The sequence below is a fragment of the Rhinoraja longicauda genome, chromosome 3 (assembly GCF_053455715.1).
Source record: "Rhinoraja longicauda isolate Sanriku21f chromosome 3, sRhiLon1.1, whole genome shotgun sequence".
In the NCBI taxonomy this organism is placed as follows: domain Eukaryota; kingdom Metazoa; phylum Chordata; class Chondrichthyes; order Rajiformes; family Arhynchobatidae; genus Rhinoraja; species Rhinoraja longicauda.
Window position 1 is genome coordinate 42,060,702 of NC_135955.1, and position 22,775 is coordinate 42,083,476.

A 22,775-nucleotide genomic window follows, 5' to 3' on the forward strand; every position below is an offset into this window, starting at 1 on the left:
CTGCACATCGTAACCCTACCTCAGCAATGGAACACTGCAGAGTACCTCTTGCACTACCAGAGACTCATTTTCCAATTGTGTGTTTTTACTATCTTATTTTACACAGTCTCTTTCTTTTCACTGAATTGAATAATTTATGAATAATATGTTTTGTGTGTTGTCCAATTCTACGTGCCTATAATGCTACTGAAAGCAAAATTTTAATTGTATCTGTACCTCACTGTGCATGTGCACATGACAATAAACTCGACTTGACTTGAATTAAATTCAACTTCTATCCAATGCAAGGTTTGCGGATTAGCAAAAGAAAACAATAATGATCAGTGAATTACTAATTTGCTTCGTTGAACCCAGTTTCTATGTGATGTCATAACATAGCTGCAGTTGTACCAGGGACAGACAGTGCATGAACGCGTCAGGATGAGAGCTTCTATTATGATTCCTCAGAGTGAGCTGTTCACCTCAGCTGTATAATCAAGGGAAGAGATGCGGCATGTATTTCTCTATAAGAAAAAAAATCTCTCCTTTCAATACTGCAAATACAGCATTCGCAACCTCCAAGGAAGACAAGACATAACTTTAAGCAATTATTCCCATACCCCAAGTAAGACGCTATAGTGAAAAAACTATATTCCCAGCCAACCATAGTATCTATCTGCTCCACTATTTATCCATTCTCATATTCCACATTTAACACCAGTACCAATATGATACCAAAGTACTAAACTATATTGTTGCGTGCAAAAATATTAATATCACAGAATGTGTGATTTCCAGAAGGCAAAAAGCACTATAGTGTTTTTGTTGCTGTCATAATGTAATAAATATGGCAAAAAACTTAATAAGCCGCCAAAACAGCATTCTATGTTAACCTGAAATTTGCATATCTGCAAAAGTCCCAGGGTTGTAACAGGCCATCATTCAAAAATGTTCCAGTTTACATCCAGAGATGCAAATTGTACACTGATCTACAGGTAAATGACAATTTTCATTTTAATGATGGAGATTAGATGCTAGCACAGAATACTAATGACATCTTAGAAGATCATATTGGAATGAGAGAGAAAAAATCTGCATTTTGAGGTACATATACCACACAATCAACAAACTAGTTATCACTGCACCAACGGCAAAGTTAGAATATCAATCATTTAATAATTAGCAATGATCAAAAAGACTCTAACTGCATTTATTTTGTGCCGTGCAGGAGTACCATAGGAAGCACGGCAATAAAATTATTGGCACATACTATTATTTGTCACAAAGAACTGCATCTATCATAAGGATCCCACAGATTTAAGCATTACTAATCTCCAACTACCAAAGAGAGTTCATTCTTCACATGGTATTACAGGATTGTGCCACCACTTGCTCTGTATCTTTGGAAAATAGAAGAATTAGGAAAGGTGTAGAAGCTTGGTTCTGCATTCTGGCAAGACATGGGTTTATTTCTATGATTCCAGTTAGTAATCACAATCTTATTAGTTAGATGAAAGCTGCAAGCAGAGAACAATAGCTTTATTTCAATGTATCATCATATTGATAGAAAGCTGACCGCAGTCAAAAGCTGGAGAAAGGAAAGATTAGAACAGGATAGAAATAGCCATTAACAATGGTATGCTTAAAACAAAACAAAACTCATGCAGTAATAAAGTAAAATAGTGAAAGATTCAAGAGTTTAATTTTTCATATGTGCCGGATATGAACCAGAACAATGAAAGTCGTATTGATGCAACAAGAAAACAAATAAACAACAAAGCATTAGTAATTCTGACCATGATAGTGCAAAAACAAAAGCACAGAGCAACCACTGTAGTGCAAAGTCTGTAGTGGTTTGGTGCTGAGGAAGGGTTGTAGTTAGGGTTGTGCAGTCTGGTTCAAGAACCTGATATTTAATGGCACGAAGCTGTTCTAGAATCTGGAGCTAAAGATTCTCAGGCTCCTGTACCCTCATCCCAATGAGGACAGCAATGAAAAGAGAGGAGGGTGGTGTGGGTCTTTAATGATATTAGCTGCCTGCTTGAGGCATTGCTTCATGTATCATATCATATCATATACATACAGCCGGAAACAGGCCTTTTCGGCCCTCCAAGTCCGTGCCGCCCAGCGATCCCCGCACATTAACACCATCCTACACCCACTAGGGACAATTTTTTACATTTACCCAGCCAATTAACCTACATACCTGTACGTCTTTGGAGTGTGGGAGGAAACCGAAGATCTCGGAGAAAACCCACGCAGGATACGGGGAGAACGTACAAACTCCTTACAGTGCAGCACCCGTAGTCAGGATCGAACCCGAGTCTCCGACGCTGCATTCGCTGTAAATCAGCAACTCTACCGCTGTGCTACCGTGCCGCCCTAGAGGTGAGGAGGTTAGTAATGTGATGGATCAGACAATGTTCATCACATTCTGCAGCCTCCTTCATCCTTGAGCTTTCAAATTAGTGAAGCAGGCTCTGATGCAACCGGTCAGTATGCCCTTCCCCTGCAGAAGTTCAATAGAATATTTGGCTAGATGCCATATCTGCTCAACTTCTGATGAAAGAGTCCTTGGTGAGCTTGTTTAGTGATTGCATAAATGTGCTGGGCACAATGGAGAGGCACACTGATGTATTTTTGCAGACTATGGTGACTATTATATGCCTAGTGCATCTGATGGTTCCAAAAAAGACATTTTGTACATCTCGTGAGGCATTATTTAATACACCTTTTTGACAGGAACATCTGGTGTACAATGAGAATTTCGATAGATGCACCCTCTTAAAAAGGGGTTTTAAGCTTTATTTTGAAGTTAGAGAAATTTAAAGCTGAAAGAACTAGACCTAGTGAATTGCTGTGAATTGTACACTCGGAAATATTAGCTCCAAAAATTGATGATATTTTGCAGACAGATAATATCACAGTCTTCAAATGTAGTGCGATGGATTGAACAGATCATATTCCATCTGTTTTAACTTTTATTGGAAACTAATCACCATCTACCATTACCACTGTCACATTATGTTTAACTTTCCATAAAAATCAAAACTGCGGACATCGATGGGGTCAATTAGTCCTGTGTAGTAACACCCATCCCCCCTTATTCAGATCTGATTTCATAAATATATTGCATAAAGATTCTTAAAGAATTAAACTAATTCAATTACAGTCAATCTATTGTATTGAGTGCATCACTTTAGATTCCTGGAATTGTATTGAAATATTCAGAGCAGACCCCATTTTTGGACCCACCCCAAATATGTAAAGTAACTGGTTAAAACTGCAGCAACTCTTATGGATTGACAATTTGATGCGACATTTTTAATTTCAGTTATGTTCTATTACAAAATTATCTTTGTTTTTATTTAAGAAAATGTACAAACCAATGCACCAGAATCAAAACAATTTAAAGCAATATGAAATGACATAGGAGGTGAGCTGCCAGGTCAGTATTGCATAGGTTGAACATCAGCTTATCTATATCAGCCTTCAAAATCTTTACCTGCATCTATCATTTAATTCATCAATGGACGAAGAGGACATGTTTCAAAAAGCCCCTTCATATAATATAATGTATATATGAGATGCTTGTGGTAACGTCCACTGTTCATTGATTGCAGAACGTTTTAACTCAATGACCAGTCTTTCTCTCTCCCATATCCAAATAATTATTAGTCACCAGTATTTCACAATACTTCCTCATGTTTGATAAAAGGAACTTCAATCTTAAACATAAATACTATTTCTCGTTCTGCAGATGCTGGGAGTTCCGGGCATGTTCTGTTTTTATTTCAGATTTCCAACATGTACAGTTTTTTCTCCCTGGCACAAATGATCTTTGGGATAATTCCTTAATACTTTTGTCCAAAATCAATTTCTGAAATAAGACCACAAATACCTTGTCATCGCCATCTGTTGCCGTTGCCTCCACCACTTTGTTCCTGTTTACTTTCTTTTTCACCCATTTTTCGATCTGAATGTTGAACTTCATGAAGGTCACGTAGAATCCATATCCTGACAACAAAATCACACTTTCCCACCAAAGGATGACATTATCCAGGAAGAAAGCTATAAGCAAAATCAGGTCAAGAATATAAAAGGACACATCTCTGAACAGTGGCCACCAGGTAAGGTGCAGAATTTCTTTGGAGAATACAGCGCACATCCCGATTACAAACAGGATATTGAACACTGCAGAACCCACTATGGTCCCAATCCCAACGTTGCTGCGAGATATAAAAACTCCTATTAAAGAAGTAAAGAGCTCTGGGGCTGAACCGCCAGCTGCCATAAATGTGGCCCCCGCCACATCATCCGATATTTTCAGTTTATCAATGATAACTGTCAATGACGGTACAAAAAACTCATCGCACACAATGGCTAAGGCTATGAACATGTAAATCATGCCTAAGACGTGGAGTATGATAGCTCCTTTCTTTCGGTCCTCCAGTGAAAAAATATCCGGGGGATAATCTCCAGAATTGCTGTTATTATTGTCAGGGATGGTGGCTGCCGGCCCTTCGTACCTCAGAGCAAGTTCAGATTTGGGCGTATAATTTTGACTCTTGGAAAATTTCTGCTTTTCTTCGAAACCCAGTAGAGTTCTGCGTTGGCCTTGTGGTTTTGCTGAGTTGGTTGACGTCCAGGCGAAGGCACTGAGTAGGATGGAGAACGTGCTGAGAGCCATTAAACCGATGCAAAAGCCCACCACTCGCGACGGTCTCAGCTTCCTCATGGCCTGGTACCTGTGCTTGCGGAGAAAGCGCGGATCCGGAGAAAGTTGCTGCCCTCCGCAGCACAGACCCGACTCCGCAGCGCCAGCACTTAAGCTCTTCGAATTCATGGCTAGTCGCTTCTTGACTTAACAGGAAATATCTATGTTCTTAGTTTGTTTAAGTTGAGCGATTGTAGAAGAATTCTTCATGCACTACCCGTCTTCATGGCTTTAAGAAGAAAGTCCTGTGAAAGCCAACTCATAGTTTAAAATGAAGCTTGTATTTTGCTGGTGGCGAGTTTCAACGTCCTGCAAAACACAGAGAGACACTTAAACATCGGTATATCTGAATTTTAGTGTGGGGGGGGGGGGGTTATAACATTAGTTGTTTTTAAAGAAAATAATACACAAAATTGAATTAAATCCAGTGACTAATGTCCTTCAACATTCAGCAAGACTTGTCTTTGTGCTACATTACCAGGTACTGTGAGGACTGCAGTCTTCCTTCCTCCCTTACGTTCTGGATGAGTCTGCCTCTCGTGTGCTGACAGAAAGGGAGGGGAGAGAGGACAATACTAACCAGCCCGGACTCCAGCTTTTAATCGCAGTCCAGTGACCCCTGCTGGCAAATACAGCAAGGGGATCTGGGTTCACTGCAATGGCCTTCGTGTATTTCTCGCTACCATGACCCTTCTCTCTCGATGGCACAGTGGGACAGCAGGTCCCATGCACTCAATTTATCACAGGGGCTTTTCCACACTTTTAAAGCCAGATACACTGCTGCCCCTCCCCGGAAAGGGATTTGGAAAGATTGTCATCGCTAAACGGGGACCGTTGGGTGGGTGTTGGTTTCTCTGCAGGTGCAGATGGCACTGTCCTTGATCTTCCTGAAGGTTGGAGTTGAGGGAGGGGGGAGGGGAGAGGAGGGGGGAGGGGAGAGGAGGGGGGAGGGGAGAGGGGGGGGGGGGGGGGTTGCATGAAGGGGTTGGGGGAGGTATTTTGCACCTGGGTTAGCTGGAACTGCCCAGTCTCCGTCCTCCTTTGGGGCACGTACACAAATGCCACGGGCTGCCGGCTCAGTCCTGCTTCCCAGAACGTCGACTTGGAACTGCCGCATGTCAACCCCTACTCTACCCTGTCCTATCCTACTCAACCCAACCCCAACAACAAGTTCACGGGGTCTTTGGAGAAGAAGCGATGAAAGCAGCCGCAGTCCGCAATTTTAATTCACGTTCTACCGAAGCTCTCGGTAGATAGCAAGTCGTTTCCTGACCAGTGTCAATGAGCAGAGGGTAGAAGGGAGAATGTAACCGCCGACAAATACAATGAGCTCTTTTAGCTTGCGCTCAATTAAGATTTGGTCGTACCCGGCAATGGCAATCTGATTATAGTCTTACATTACGACTGGTTAAAGGGATCCTTGCTTGCCCTTTTGTCTTTGACGAAAGATCAGAAGCGCAGGAGAGATACAAATCAAACAGCGGATTTCAGATATATTGCTCCGACTCACTGCGGGACGGTTATTCAAGACACAGTTTGATGTCAAAGGCCAAAGCCCGCAGCCTTAAATCTCTTGATAGAATGGAACGATTATCATATTATTCGTTTATAAAACGAATCAGATAAGCAGGCAGCGAACAGCGTACGTTTCATCTAACATTTCACAATAACGCTATCAAGCTTTTGCTAAAATGCGCGAGACACGACACATATGAAAATATCTTCTGCAGTGCAATCCGTACCTACTCCAAGGCTCTGGTCAGTAGTGGCAATCGCCACCTCTAAACGCGATGTTAACACGTACAAGTGTTGTTTTTAATGTTCTCCAATCTGCACCTGTGCACGGATAAACCACTGGTGAAAACAATCTTTGTAAATCTCGATTTGACTCGGAAATTTCATTTTGAAACGGCGCGAATCCCATTGCATCAAGCATTGTTTTTCTTTTTATATACACTTGTAAATCGGTACGATTTCAGAGTTTCCACGAGGGGGGGGGGAAAAAACCCCCAAGGCTTACCGGGGTTCAGCGGCAGCAGTTTGAGTTGGAAGGCTGAGTGGCTTCCCTGTCCTCTTCGCTGCGGTGCGGCCATCAGGAGGAGCTCCGGGACACTGGCGGCAGGCAGCGTTCACACACACACACACACTATAAGTCAGCAGCAGATATCATCCTCGGGGGACCACACACACAGGGAGAGGGAGAAAGACATAATCTTAATTTAAGACGCCGGTGTGTCACGTGAACAACATTTTAAACGTGTCTGCGTTTATATATATTAAAATATATCATTTATTTTCCGCCGTTTGGCTTTACATCTTCCGTCAATCTAAGCATAAAGCATCAGAGGCAGGTCTTTTACACAGACACCGTAGTCATGGTTACCAACGCGGTATATTTGAATGCACAACGCAAAATAGATGAATGGGGTTTTTTAAGCGCTTTTTTCCAAAGGGGAATGGATTCTGTGAATCTGAAATAAAGCTCTGGAGTGAGTTTCACCTGCGCAAATTCATCTGCGGTCGAGGATGCAGCCGCAGAGGAATCTCAGTGGAAGGTTTCACCGGGAGATGCTTGGCGTACATTGCGTCAAATCCTCTGGAAAACGCTTCTCAATGGATTGCATAGATCTTTCGGTGGATGTTGACATAATTCTGCAAATTATAAATCAGCTGTTAAAAAAAATGCTGTTTACTTAATGTGTGATGTAGTTGGTTGGAAGAGACTTGGGGTTCATAAAAGTTTTATATCTGCTGTAATCGCATGCTATCGTTTATGCCACGATTTGCGCATTCCTGCGATGTTTACCGACCATCCAGCAGTATTGCAGGCAAAACTTAACGTGATCAAACTCGTTCTGTTCGCTGACTACACTGCATCAACTGTGACCAGCGATCTATTATTCTGCAGCGATAGATCTGCTGCTGATTAGATAACTTGTCCAAGTCAGCTTATTTTATTCATAGATAATTGTTTCTCTCTGATTGCGGGATGAGATGGTCATGGGATGTAAAATGTTAGGTCCAATGTTTCACACGCATTTCTACAGCTCGATTAATCCGAGGTTTTTTTTTCTTGTATTTTTGTTGCTGAAAGCATTTTGTCAATTGGTATTAGGCGTATGGAAAGAGACAGACCAGTGCCAGTAAATTGTACATCCAGAAGAAATCTGCTCGCGGGTTTGAAATAAATTGTACTTGACAATGTATCAATTACATTGGTTACGCACTGTTTAGAATGCAGATACTTCACAGACCACCAATGCTGCTTTATACTTATGAAGAATACCATAAAATTCGGTGTGCTTTTTAAAAACTGTACCTAAACCATGTACTTTAATGTATTTACATTTATCAATGGAACAAAAATACCCCTTGAATGCTGAATTGTAACAAGATATTAAATCTGCAATATTTAAATTAAGGGAAACTATTTTCACATGATTTTAGACTTCGATTAAATAGGTTGCAGAATATACCATTTGCTTGTAAAGTAGGCTATTTAAAATGTAATGTTTAATATGGAAAAATTCAGCAGATTGACTTTTAGTTGATGAATAGATTTTCTTCTCTCATGTCAGTAGGTTTTAACTCTTTCCTGATCTCAGTAGGATATTCAGGATGGGTATTGCAACCTGTTTCTACTCACATCTGCATTTTAATTAAGATCACAAGACTTGAAAATTGTACAAGCTGCCAGAAATACTTTGAGGGCTGGGTGAGTTCAACGTGGGGTACAAGAAGCATTAAAGTCCCTTTACTGATAATTAGGTCCTTGAGCAGGGATATCAAACAAGGAGACCAGAGAGGCTTCCTTGAAGCAGACTGGCAACATTTACTGAGCACTTCTTCCATCATGTCCTAAAATGGTAAGGAGGGAATGTCTGTATTTTCTTTATTTTGTTTAAATTCCCAATAGATTGTAATTTGTCAAAACTAGTAGCCACATCACATATTGAGTAAAAAAACCTTAAAATAATTCACATTCTTGTGCCAAGAATAGAAATGCATTCCAGTCGCTCCAATGTTCACTGGTGACAGCTGGACTTGTATATGCAGGTGGACATGTTGTACTTCATCATGGAACCCTAGGCACAACCATAGCTGCAGATGAAGGTAAGCAGGCTTGTTGATGGATAACTGCTCAGATCTGCTGGCTTGGCCAGCCCCAGGAGCAGGTCACTCCACCTGTCTGAATGTGTTTATAGATCTGGAGAGCAACATGAGGTAGAAGTAGAGAGCAGTAAAATAAGGGTTTCAATCTCTTTTGCTCCAAGTAGAAGGGACATTTCTTGGCTTCCAATCATGTGACCTGGAATTCTGTGAATCTGCTTAAGTAAAAGGTTGCCCTCCACCAGGGTACCTCCATATTCTGGAAGGCAGATAGTACATTGGGGCACACTCCTGTGATAGACCTGGACAATGAAATGGAGGGTGTGCGGTGGATGTCAATATAAGGAACAATAATTCAACATAGAGCAACATATCTCTGGAATTGGACTCCATCATCAGATTCCCTAGATCCATTACATTCCTCCAATTGGTTCTGTCTACTCTTCAGTCATCCACCTACCAACTGGATTTCTATTCCTTTGTCTTATTTTTTCTCTCCCCTCCTCCACCTATCTACCTATCATCCCGCCCTTATCTCTTTCCACTTATCACCTCCCAGTCTCTTTCTCTACCTTCACCCTCCCTTCCCTGCACTTGGATCAATATGCCCCACCTCACCTAATTCCACATCACTTACCAGCCCCTGTCTCTTACTTCGCACTTACCTCTTTATAGTGACTATCTTCCCTCTATGCTCTGTCCTGCTGACCTGAAACATTGACTATTCCTTTGCCTTCTCATATAGAGATACACCTGCTGAGTTCCTTCAGAAGTTTTTCTTTGTAACAGTTACCAGTATCTGTTGCCAGCTGGTGCAACAGAGTACAATGTCTTTATTTCTGGCTCTTTGCATGAACCTGGTGAATAACTGGTAATACCTGGAATCATCTGTTCTTGTGCCAAAAATTCAAGATCCAATATTTCCGATGTCATCTTCCATGAGCCATGAAGCAATGGGATGGAAGTGAGGCTTTGGCTCGAAGTCGTGGTAATACTTCACGAGCTTGATATGCGATTTATCTGCAAGAGATAACGGAAACTCGAGATGACAACAAAAAAACAGTTCTGGAGAAAATGGAAATGTCAAGAGTACCTATTGACTCTTGATCATACTTCCTAAACTCTAAATGTAACCTCAAGCCTCAATTATTGACATTTGTTTTTTCATCGATAATTTATGGTGCAGTGTAACTTAGTGATGGACATTCTTTCCTCGTTTTGGGTTATGAGGGAAAACCAATGATTTGAGGTTTTTTTTTAAACTTGTCTTTTGCTTGTGCATTAGTGATGGAGTGTTGCACTAATGAAGTTTGGATGAAATGTTAAATGAGAGTCCAACTACCCTTCCAGGCAGATGTTAAAAATTCTATGATACTGTTTGCAACCAAAACAAGCAAGGCTAGAGTTCTGGTTAATGCAACCAATGTCAAATAAACTGATAATCTGGTTATTTCTATATTGCTGCTGTAGAACTTTCTGCCCACAAATTGGCTGCTATTACAACAATAACTACACTTCAAAAGTAGCTCATTGCCTGTAAAGTATTGTAGGGCGAACAGAGACCACGAGGGCTCTATACAACTGCAAGACCAATTGGGACAACATGATTTCATGTGTTGATCAGTGACATTGTCAATAGCCCCTTGAAGGAAAAAGTCGGTCAAAGAAACAATGGAGAAAAACTTGGAAGAGACCTTTTGTTTTTAACAATGTGTTGTAGAATAATGAATACTGATTATATGGAAAGAAAGCAGTCCCCCCTTTTCCTCCTGCAACTTTGCATTCTAAAGCACAGCTGCTGCTTATGATGCTTGTTCAACAAAGAGAGATAAAAGCTTCGGGTTTACATTTAATAATCACCGAGTCAGGTAGTTGTGGATATGTTGTGCATTGAGTACACAGGCAATCAAACAAAGAAGCTGGATTCCTGATAAAAAGGAAAGGTGGCTCAGTCTTGGGACCTCTCTGACCTTGTGTTAAGGACCATTCTTACATTTAACCTGCTGTGAGGCAATAATAACATTTCAATAGACAATAGGTGCAGGAGGAGGCCATTCGACCCTTCGAGCCAGCACCGCCATTCAATGTGATCATGGCTGATCATTCTCAATCAGTACCCCGTTCCTGCCTTCTCCCCATAGCCCCTGACTCCACTATCCTTAAGAGCTCTATCTAGCTCTCTCCTGAATGCATTCAGAGAATTGACCTCCACTGCCTTCTGAGGCAGAGAATTCCACAGATTCACAACTCTCTGACTGAAAAAGTTTTTCCTCATCTCAGTTCTAAAAAACGTTTTTCCTCATCTCAGTTCTAAAAAAGTTTTAAATAATGAAGTTTCAAATAATGAAAAGTTTCAAATAATGAAGGATGGGCTGCTTCCCATGGTCAAGGGACCGAGATGTGACTCATTTTATATATATTATAGTTGTAAGCAATTCAGAAGGATGGTGAGAAATCCTTTTTTAAACACAGATTTGTGAGGACCATGGTATTTACTCCCAGTGTTTATGGCTTCATTGGATGTATCACAGCATGAATCAAGAAATTGCAGTGTTGATCGCAGCCTAGTCTCCCCTATTGAATCCATCTCTACTTCACACTGCCACAGGAAAACATCCAACATAATCAAGGACTACTCGTAGCCTGTGCAGCATCTCTGGCAATTTAAACACCTCAGATGTTAGCAAGGATGATTTTGTAGGGTGTAATTTTGCTGACTAGTGCTACATTGATGCCAGATTGACTGACTATGCTTGTGATCAATTTCTGCAGAGAATTATTACAATTGAGTACCTTAACAATGCATTTCAGAGGTAAAAATAAACCATGTTGCTGCATGTCTGAATTCACATAAACACCAAATAACATAAATGGCAATTCCCCCCAAAAGGAACCAGATGGTTATAACTTTAGGAAATTCAATGGTGACTTTTATCAATTATGTATATTTTTTTATTTCAGGGTTAATTACTAAATTTAAATTTCCTAGCTGCCAAGGTAGAATTTTTATTCATGTCACCAAAAGGTTAGACTGTCTAACTGTTCCATTAATTTATACCAAGCCAATATACGCAGCAGTATAGGCTGGCCATGCCCAGTACATCTCCTTCTGGTTTTCAGTTCATTGATATAACTTTCCTCAGATTTATTTAGGTTTTGGTGTCACCAGGTAGGCCAACAAGAAGATTCCTCCAAAATAAAATTACATGTGCATATTGGACAGTCTGCTCTTAACAATTTTACGAATTAAAGTGAAAATAAAACATTATTTATCTGCTGCTTATGAATTTCTGTATAATGGAACAACCTTCCTCAGTCAGGGTTTTGCAGACAGTCAATGATATGTAAAAGTGCAGATGTGGCAAGAGGATCAATTGGCAGGCACAACCACAAAAACATTAGCTTGAGGTAATTAGATCAATAGAGGTAGGCAATTCTGCCTGCTCTGCCAATCAGTAAGATCATGAATATACTTTCACTACAGCACCACTTTCCTGTACTGGCTCATTATTTCTTATATCCTAAAATCTATTGATCTCTGTCTATCATTCAGCGATCTTGTCTTCACAATCTTCTTGGTTAAAAATTCTAGAGATTTACTAACCTCTAGCGGAAGAAATTTCTTCTCCTCTCATTCATGAATGGCCAATTTATTTTTGTTTCGAGCCTGTTGTTTTGATCTAAATCTAATTTCAACTCCTCTTGTTAACCATGGCTACATCATGTTTCCTGTTGTGTTTTTCTAGTTTAAAAATATAAATAGTTAAATTCTGTATTCATTTTTTAAAAATGTAAGCCGTTGCTTGCTTATTGTCATACATTTTAATGCCGTCTCTTAATATACCACAGCCAACTTGCATCTCATGCCTTCATACTTTGTTTTATTCAATTTTAAGCCTCACACTAAACAAAATCACTTTCAATTTCAATATAATGTTCTATCATGAATGGTAGAATGAGATTAGATGAGATAAATATTGGTTTCACCCAAAGGTTGGTGGGTCTGGAACTTACTGCCTGTCAGGTTGGCAGAAGCACAAACCTTAAACACATTTGAAGAGGTGAGAAATTTGTAGCTCCCAACCTATCCAAGCTTCCGCTACCCAAGCGGGACATGAGATGCTGTTCTTCCAGTGTGCAGGTGGCACCACACTGGTAATGGAGAAAGCAAGGGACAGATGGGTCGGTGTGAGAATTAGAGCAGGAGTTAAATTGATTAGCAACTGGGAGATCGAGTAGGTCTTGGTGGAAGTGTGCAAGTGTTCAACAAAATAGTCGCCTAGTCTACCCTTAGTTTCTTGGGTGTAAAGGAGCCATATCACAAGCACCAAATGCAAGAGATGAGATTGGGTGCACGGGAATGTCGGTCTTACCTGGAGGGGCAGCTGGGATCCCTGGATGGAAGTGAAAGAGGAGCTGGAGTTGCATCTCCTGCTGTAACAGGGGAAAGTAACTGGAGTGGGGGTGGATAGGGTGTGAAGGATTTAATGAACCAAAGAGTTAGGGGAGAGTAGTCCAAGTGAATTTGAGTGCAGCGTGGAAATAATTAATAAAGTTGATGAAATCAATGAGTTGGAGCTGTTCAACATAACCAACAAAATGACAGACATAGCTGGGGCCAAGCGAATGTCCATGACTACACTTTTGACTTGAAGGTCCGTGTAGGAATGGGAAGGGGAATTAAAGTGTCCTGCAACCGGGAGATTGGGTAGGTCCAGAAGGACTGAGCGAAGGTATTCAGCGAAATGATCGTCCAATCTACGTTTGGTCTCGCCGATGTATAAGAGTCCACATCTTGAATAATGGATACTGTAGACGAGGTTGGAGGACGTGCAAGTGAACCTCTGCCTAACCTGGAAGGACTGACTAGGGGGCTCTATCCTTGTTGTGACTAGGGAGAGGGGGAGCAAGGGCGGAGCAAGGAGACACATGTGAGGGCCTCATCTATGATGGAAGTATTATAGTATTGCATCCTCATAGAAGCAAAAAATGTCAAATGAAATCTGCTAACGATTGCTACAAGATAAACATTTGCAGCCATGCGTCATACAGCATGGAAACAGGCCCCTTTGGCCCAACTTCTCCATGCTAAGCAGGTTTTATAACTGAGCCGTCCCATTTGCCCATATTTGGTCCATATCCCTCTAACCCTCTCCTTTCCATGCACCTATCTAAATGTTGTTTAAACATCCCCATTGTACCCACTTTTGCTGCTTCCTCTGGCAGCTTATTTCACAATGGTAACACTCTTGGTGAATAAAATTGCTCTCAGGTCTCTTTTAAATCTTTCCCCTCTGATCTTAAACCTGTGCCCTCTAGTTCTGGACTCCTCTATCCTGTGAAAGACACTGAGGTGCAACATGTTGCATAACTTTAATATTTATCTTCACCTGAGAGAAATGTTCGAGTGTAGTTAGTTTTGTACAATATTATTTCAGTAAATAAACTGTACTGAACACCTTGAATGATAGTAAATCATTTCAAGTAAATTAAAATAGCATTATAACCCATAACAACAAATCTCAGAGAAGGAGGGGGGTGGAGGATTTGGGGAGTTATGTGTAGAACAAAGCCTCTAGATAATAAATGTGAGAAAATGCCAGAAAATTGATGTGATGACTAATTATAAAGTCATTGCTGGATATCTGCCAAGTTGTATTTGGCGGTCGATAACCAGAAAACTACAATCACTATAGGTTCATACAGTAGTTATTAGATGAAAGAGTGTTAAGAAGCTGCTTTAATAATCCTGTAGAATCCTTAGCATTAATGTGACTAATTCCCTTACTTTGAAAAATTAGATTCCAATGTCTCTGTTTGTAAGTCACTGTTTAATATTAAATTAAAACATACAGATTTCATAATCAGAGAAAATATAGTTATGCTTTTTAAACTAACCTCTTGCAGTGTGCACAGTGCTGGTATCAGATCTGGTGACTACGTGAATGAGTGCCTCATCATCACCTTCTCTCAGCTAGATGAGAGGATGGGCAAGACAAAGCCTGGCAACAAATAGGTGGAGACAGGTGAGAGGGATTTTTGATCGGAGCATGGTTGGACAAAGGCCAGAGAACACATTAAACAAAAGGATAGAAGAGTTGCAAATTGTGAAGCTGGATGAAGGAATGTAGAGGGAAGGGGAAGGGGAATGGGAAGGGGAGGAGGGAAATAAATGCATCCTGGCAGAGCACAGGGGAGAAGGGGTAAGAAAGGGGAGGATGGGGGAAGAAGGGGCAGGGGTTTTCATTTCCTAACATTGGAGAATTCAATATTTATACCATTGGACTTTCTAGCTCACTGTGAAAGAGGATATTTCTTCTATCTTACCTATGACACCAAAGCCCAGAGAACTGCGTTCCAAAATCTGGGAGCCCGTTCTTACTTCTATTCTATCACTGCTTCCAGCAGTGCTAGCATGACTGTTAGAATAACTTTCATCACCGTCACAGCTAAACGCTCCTCCTTTTTCAGAACTGTAGATATGGCTTAATGCAGCACTACCAGCCATCTACAAATTTGGCCCTGTGATAATGTGCCAAGTCCAGCAACACCATGGTAAATGCTGGCTAAAAGGAGTTGAAGCACAAATATTGAAGCAGAGCCTATTTGAATTTCTTCCAAAAAGCTGACTGCTTCTTTAAATGACTTCCTAATTGGAAGTCAGACTACAAATCAATTAGTGTAATCAACCTAACGCATTATATCAAATGGAATTGTGCAGCATATCATTTGAATACTTCAATTCATTTCCATAAATCTATAATTTGCTTCAAACAATTTAGTCATATCTGTTGTAACATTTTACATTTAGTAAAATTCTTCTTATGCATCAGAATCTCCATTAAAGATATTCTAATCTCTTTCTCTCCTTCCCCACACCAGGGTGGGTTTAAAAAAAAGATATATATATTCTTGATTCACATTATCGCATTTAGGGAATGCAAATTATCTCCACTAATTGTTTGCTTCCTGTGCATTGTCCCATCACCTCTGAGGAGATTTCAAGTGGGTGGTCCCAAACCTATAAATGCAGTAACATCTCAATATAGGGTCAGAAGCCCATCCGTGGCCACTTAGTAGAGTGGTGTCAATTTATTGGCCAAAGGTCTGGTGGTGGGTTTGTGCTAGGTCTTCTCATTGATCAAAAACTTTGTTTGGAAAGCTCTGTTTGGGAATATTGAAAATATAAAAACCAAAATGGGTTGGAGATTACTTAGTATCTCTTACACCTTGAGCATTATCTTTGGCCAGCTAGTGCAATCAGGAGGCCTGAAGCCTACACTCCTGTTTTCATTTCCCTTTGCATTGGCCAGATGAGCAACGAGCCATTTGTTTCTTTCTGTCCCACTTGTGTAGTCATCAATTATCAGCTCAAGCTGAAGTTATTTACTTCTGGATGTGCAACTGTTGCACAGCTCCCACTTCAATATCTGTCAGCAACTCTCTGATGGATCTCTGGGGAAATCTCAACTGCTCAAAGTTCTTCTAAAGTAAAAGGGAATAGGTGATAAGCAGGAGAAAAAGACTATGAAAGAACTGGCCAAAATGCAATCTCTTGCTTGGGCTTGGAGTTCGGTAAACTTCACACTAGAAATGTTAGATATACTTAGAATGTCAGGCAGTATGAGTGGAGAGAGAAATCATTCATGTTTCAGTTTGTGAACCTTTCATTATTTGGTTAAATTTAAGACCACGCACTGAATGAAATGCAGTATGAAGTTTGTGAGTTAAACGTTGCTTTCAGGTAACTGTCTATGTAGGAAAGTTAAATGTTACCTCATGAGCCTTCTGTCATTTCACTAAATTATGCCTTTAACAGTTTATTTTGATTCTTCAATAAGAACATATTTATTCCAAAATGTAAAACAGCAAATTCGTGCAAGGCAAAATAGCCACAATATACCATAAAACTACCTGGATCACTGCTGGAAATTGACTGAGGATTTTGACAAGTGATGTGATGGAGTCATGTAGTTACTTACTCTGAGATGAGCCTGGGCAGGTGTTCACACAAGTTCAACAGGGAAGTGCAGGAGTGTATAGAGCTACAGTACATCACCCACTATAACTGGAGAGATGCACCCACCTAATTTTGCATCTCCCAGCTCAAATAGAACTTCTGAAGGCATTGCATCTCATTGAAGAACAGATAGTTGAAGTTGTATATATTTTATGGTTGGAATAATGGCAGGTGGGATCGTTGAATAGTTCTTTTGGAATAGTAACTTACAAACATACTTGTCCTCACCAGCAGTTCTGATTCTAAGTGCTGGCTATTTCCTTCAAGACCTCATTCAGAGTTCTGCCCAAAAACTCAGATTGTAGAATTTGTTTGATTGTTGTTCATACCTGTTTGCATGTTTGGTATTAGTACATTATTTTCACTTTATGGGACTCCCATCTTTTAAGTTTGGGTTTGCTATACACCTGTCTATTTAACTACAGGCAATGTCCAAAAGAACCAAACCCCAACATGATATGCCAGTGCTCCATTTCTCCATTTATAATACCTCATCAGTACCAAAAGGCAAATACACCGACCTTACCTTGCCCCTGCTCTTCTTGAGAGGATTCATTTAAGCCCAGGTCTACATTTGCTTTTTTTTCTCCATCTCCCTGTCAAACAGATTTGCACTATTATTCATTGGGTAAAGATACCCTTTGTAAAGTTTTAGAAAAAAAGGTCAACTTTGTTTAATAATCAAATCAAATTTCACAGTAAACATATCTAAAACCTATCATCAACCTATGAATGCATTTTTAAAAGCTTTTCTTCTGAATCAAGAGAATCAAGTGAAATCACAGCATAATATTGTTAATGTATTTGTATGGAACTCCTATCATACAATTTGATCTCTTGTAACTTGCAATAAATTAAGAACAATGGCAAACATCTATTTATTTTATTAATACAATTTATATTTAATTTAATACAATATTTTATATTCATACTACTAAGTAAGAGATTAGCTATTAACTAAATAATGGCATTATTTAGTTTAAATAGACGGATTTACTTTTCTACAGTTCAAAGGTATTGATTGAAGAGAGAATAGAATTTAAAATGAACAATCCAATGAATTGTGTGCATTATACTGTTGAACATTACAAGACATTTTTCATTCTGTTACCTATGCAGTTGTATGACTTCATTTAAAATAAATGGATTAGTACCTTTAATAGGTTGGTGGAGAAAGAATTTTGATATGTTTTAATCATTAATAAGATAACATTTTCAATGCACTTTTCAGTAAAATCATTTGGAGAAGTTCCTTTCTCAATTGATTTGCCAAGAACAAAAGTAATTTTCTCCAATTTAAACTCTTTCCTTGTAAGTTAAGGCTGGTATATTGTCTTCCCTCTTCCAGCAGTTTGTTTTATTTGGTGATTAGTGTTCGATACAATATTCATTTTTTAAATGTACTGCAAATTACATTAACAGCCTCATTAAGAGACCAAAGAGATCTTAAATACATCACTTGCACTTTTATCATTTTGGCAGTGATGCTAGACCTTTTTTGTTTGCAAGGAAGTGTGCTTTTACTGCCATCTTGTGGTGACATTTATAAACTGCATTTATTCACTAAATGCTGGAGTAACTCAGCAGGTCAGGCGGCAGCATCTCAGGAGAGAAGGAATGGGCGACGTTTCGGGTCGAGACCCTTCTTCAGACTGATGTCAGGGGGCGGGACAAAGGAAGGATATAGGTGGAGACAGGAAGACAGTGGGAGATCTGGGAAGGGCGAAATATGAGGTGCTGTTCCTCCAATTTCCGGGGGGACAATGCACCGGAAATTGGAGGAACAGCACCTCATATTTCGCCCTGGGCAGCTTGCAGACCAGTGGTATGAACATCGACTTCTCCAACTTTAGATAGTTCCTCTGTCCTGCTGAGTTACTCCAGAATTTTGTGAATAAATACCTTCGATTTGTACCAGCATCTGCAGTTATTTTCTTACACTTTATAAAGTGCATCATCTTTCACACACTATACATTATACTGGTCATAGAGTATACTGGACATAGTGGAAACAGGCCCTTTGGCCCAACTTGCCCACACTGGCCAACATGTCCCAGCTACACTAGTCCCACCTGCATGCGCTTGGTCCATACCCCTCCAAACCTGCCCTATCCTTGTATCTGTTTAACTGTTTCTTAAACGGTGGGATAGTCCCAGCCTCAACTACCTCATCTGGCAGCTTGCTCCATACACCCATCATCCTTTGTGTGAAAAAGTTACCCCTCAGATTCCTATTAAATCTTTTTCCCTTCACCTTGAACCTATGTCCGCTGGTCCTCGATTTCCCTACTCTGGGCAAGAGACTCGGTTTCCCTACTCTGGGCAAGGTCCTCGGTGGTGGACCAGAGGATAGATGCAAGTGGTGTTGTGTAGGATGGAACTGCAGATGCTGGTTTAAACCAAAGATAAACACAAAATGCTGGGGGGGAGGGAGGGAGGAGGGAGGTGTGGAGGGAGGTGTGGAGGGAGGTGTGGAGGGAGGTGTGGAGGGAGGGGGAGGGAGGGAGAGAGAGAGAGAGAGAGAGAGAGAGAGAGAGAGAGAGAGAGAGAGAGAGAGAGAGAGAGAGAGAGAGAGAGAGAGAGAGAGAGAGAGAGAGAGAGAGAGAGAGAGAGAGAGAGAGAGAGAGAGAGAGAGAGAGAGAGAGAGAGAGAGAGAGAGAGAGAGAGAGAGAGAGAGAGAGAGAGAGAGAGAGAGAGAGAGAGAGAGAGAGAGAGAGAGAGAGAGAGAGAGAGAGAGAGAGAGAGAGAGAGAGAGAGAGAGAGCTATTTACGATATACATTAATGACTTAGACGAAGGGATTAAAAGTACCATTAGCAAATTTGCAGATGATACTAAGTTGGGGGGTAGTGTGAATTGTGAGGAAGATGCAATAAGGCTGCAGGGTGACTTGGACAGGTTGTGTGAGTGGGCGGATACATGGCAGATGCAGTTTAATGTAGATAGTGTGAGGTTATTCACTTTGGAAGTAAGAATAGAAAGGCAGATTATTATCTGAATGGTGTCAAGTTAGGAGGAGGGGGAGTTCAACGAGATCTGGGTGTCCTAGTGCATCAGTCAATGAAAGGAAGCATGCAGGTACAGCAGGCAGTGAAGAAAGCCAATGGAATGTTGGCCTTCGTAACAAGAGGAGTTGAGTATAGGAGCAAAGAGGTCCTTCTACAGTTGTACCGGGCCCTGGTGAGACCGCACCTGGAGTACTGTGTGCAGTTTTGGTCTCCAAATTTGAGGAAGGATATTCTTGCTATGGAGGGCGTGCAGCGTAGGTTCACTAGGTTAATTCCCGGAATGGCGGGACTGTCGTATGTTGAAAGGCTGGAGCGATTGGGCTTGTATACACTGGAATTTAGAAGGATGAGGGGGGATCTTATTGAAACATATAAGATAATTAGGGGATTGGACACATTAGAGGCAGATAACATGTTCCCAATGTTGGGGGAGTCCAGAACAAGGGGCCACAGTTTGAGAATAAGGGGTAGGCCATTTAGAACGGAGATGAGGAAGAACTTTTTCAGTCAGAGGGTGGTGAAGGTGTGGAATTCTCTGCCTCAGAAGGCAGTGGAGGCCAGTTCGTTGGATGCTTTCAAGAGAGAGCTGGATAGAGCGCTTAAGGATAGCGGAGTGAGGGGGGTATGGGGAGAAGGCAGGAACGGGGTACTGATTGAGAGTGATCAGCCATGATCACATTGAATGGCGGTGCTGGCTCGAAGGGCTGAATGGCCTACTCCTGCACCTATTGTCTATTGTCTATTGTCTATTGTAACTCAGGGGGACAGGCAGCATCTCTGGAGAGAAGGAATGGGTGATGTTTCGGGTCGAGACCCTTCTTCAGACTGATGTCAGGGGAGAGGGAGATACATAGATAACGGAAATGAAAGGTGTGAAAGCAGAAAGGGGATGCAGATCAAGGAAAATGTAGAATAGATCATTGTTAGCTGGGAGAAGGTAACGACAAAGCAAACAGAGATAAAATGTATCACAAAATGTTGGAGTAACTCAGCAGGTCAGGCAGCATGTCTGGAGTGAAGGAATGGGTGACATTTCGGGTCGAGACCTTTCTTCAGACTGATGTCAGGGGGGCGGGACAAAGAAAGGATATAGGTGGAGACAGGAAGACAGTGGGAGAACTGGGAAGGGGGAGGGGAAGAGAAGGGCAGAGGAGCTATCTAAAGTTAGAGGTCAATGTTCATACCTCTGGGCCGTAAGCTGCCCAAGTGAAATATGAGGTGCTGTTCCTCCAATTTGCGGTGGGCCTCACTATGACACTGGAGGAGGCCCATGACAGAAAGGTCAGAGTGGGAGGGGGAGTTGAAGTGCTCAGCCACTGGGAGATAAAATGTAGTCGCAGACAGTAAGACTGGTCAGAGAACTGGGAAGGGTGAAGGATGGAAAGAGAATAAAAGCAAGGGTTACTTGAACTTAGAGAAGTCAATGTTCATACCACTGGGGGGTGAGCTGCCCAAGTGAAATATGAGGTGCTGTTCCTCTAATTTGCGCTGGGCCTCACTATACTGGTGTTTATGTGGTCAACTCTCCAAAGGTAAATGTCTCCACATTGGCATATATTCAGAAAAGATCTGTTTATTCGTTACAGGCCCAGGATGAAAAGCATAATTGCAATATACCTTGTGAACAAAATACCGTGTATAGAATGAATGTCCATGTTTTGGATATTACAAAATGTTTCTGTTATATCATCACAGAACATAATGCAAAGCAAGCATTTTATAAGACACAGGTACATGTTTTCAAATTGTACTGATTAAAAATATGTCTAGTGAATATGCAATGGTATTTGGAAAATATCAGAATTTAAAACTATTTAACCAAGATGATATTTCAGTTTTAACCAGCCTTTTAAGCCCATTTAAAATAAAATCCTTTTCAATAAGCTTTTCTCCTCTGCTGAAGGGATATGGCTCCAACAGTGTTAGTGCTGTCCCCAAGTGACCATTGTAAATTGTGTCACTGAGCCAGGAGGCTCTTTCAACATATGGGTATGAACACTAAGCCTAATCCAGCCATCAGTCAACATCTGCACACGTGCACTTCCCAACAAGAGTCACTGTATAATAGGTAACAGCAGGAACACAAGCTGATTTTATCCTCTTCACTTTCCTAGGCAAGCTGAGATCAGTTAACCTATTTTTGATGATGAATTTTCCATTAGTTATGATTGTATAGTTGAAGAAAAATTCAAAAGATTAAAACCAAGAGCCGCTGTAAAGCAATAAGTGAGTTCATAGGTTCATTGTTGATAGGAGTAGAATTAAGCCATTCAGCCTATCAAGTCTACTCTTTCTATCTTTCCCTCTCAACCCCATTCTCCTGCCTTCTCCCTAAAATAATCAATGCAGGGAATGGTCCAAGAATGGACCCAATATTAGTTTTGATTGAATTTTCCTTCACTCAAACACTGCAATGCATATGCTCCAGTATTTGTCCTGGTTGAGATCAGCTAACCTTGACACAGATCAGAAAACAAACCTGTTCTTTCTGGGCCTATTTCATATAGGGATCAGTGATTCTTAACCAGATAGGGATCAAAATGGATTTAGTTTTTAATTTTAATTATTTTTCATGATTTTAGGGTCATAGAGTCATAGAGTGATACAGTGTGGAAACAGGCCCTTCGGCCCAACTTGCCCACACCGGCCAACATGTCCCAGCTACACTAGTCCCACCTGCCCGCATTAGGTCCATATCCCTCCAAACCTGTCCTATCCATGTACCTGTCTAACTGTTTCTTAAATGTTGGTATAGTCTCTGCCTCAACTACCTCCTCTGGCAGCTTGTTCCATACACCTTGTGTGAAAAAGTTACCGCCCAGATTCCAATTAAATCTTTTCCCCTTCACCTTAAACCTACGTCCTCTACTCCTTGATTCAACTACTCTGGGCAAGAAACTGTGCATCTACCCGATCTATTCCTCTCATGAGCATATACATCT

The 22,775-nt window shown here is 40.9% G+C and overlaps 1 protein-coding gene across 8 annotated transcripts in view; it reads right to left on the bottom strand.

Annotated features, from left to right (window-relative positions):
* The window catches only part of LOC144591959 (sodium/potassium/calcium exchanger 2-like), a 199,148-nt gene extending 192,140 nt beyond the window's left edge, over window positions 1-7,008 (bottom strand). For 2 of the 8 annotated variants that reach the window (XM_078396033.1, XM_078396029.1), the window contains exons 1-2: window positions 6,717-7,008; window positions 3,881-5,005 (exon numbers count right to left, since the gene is read on the bottom strand). In XM_078396033.1, coding sequence (XP_078252159.1) covers window positions 3,881-4,825 — 945 coding nt within the window. In that variant the 5' untranslated portion in view covers window positions 4,826-5,005; window positions 6,717-7,008. Of the gene's footprint in view, window positions 1-3,880; window positions 5,006-5,276; window positions 5,339-6,438; window positions 6,635-6,716 lie in introns of those variants that run through there. The other 6 variants (XM_078396037.1, XM_078396034.1, XM_078396032.1 and 3 more) reach the window with 5 other exon arrangements.
* Between the last annotated feature and the right edge of the window lie 15,767 nt (window positions 7,009-22,775).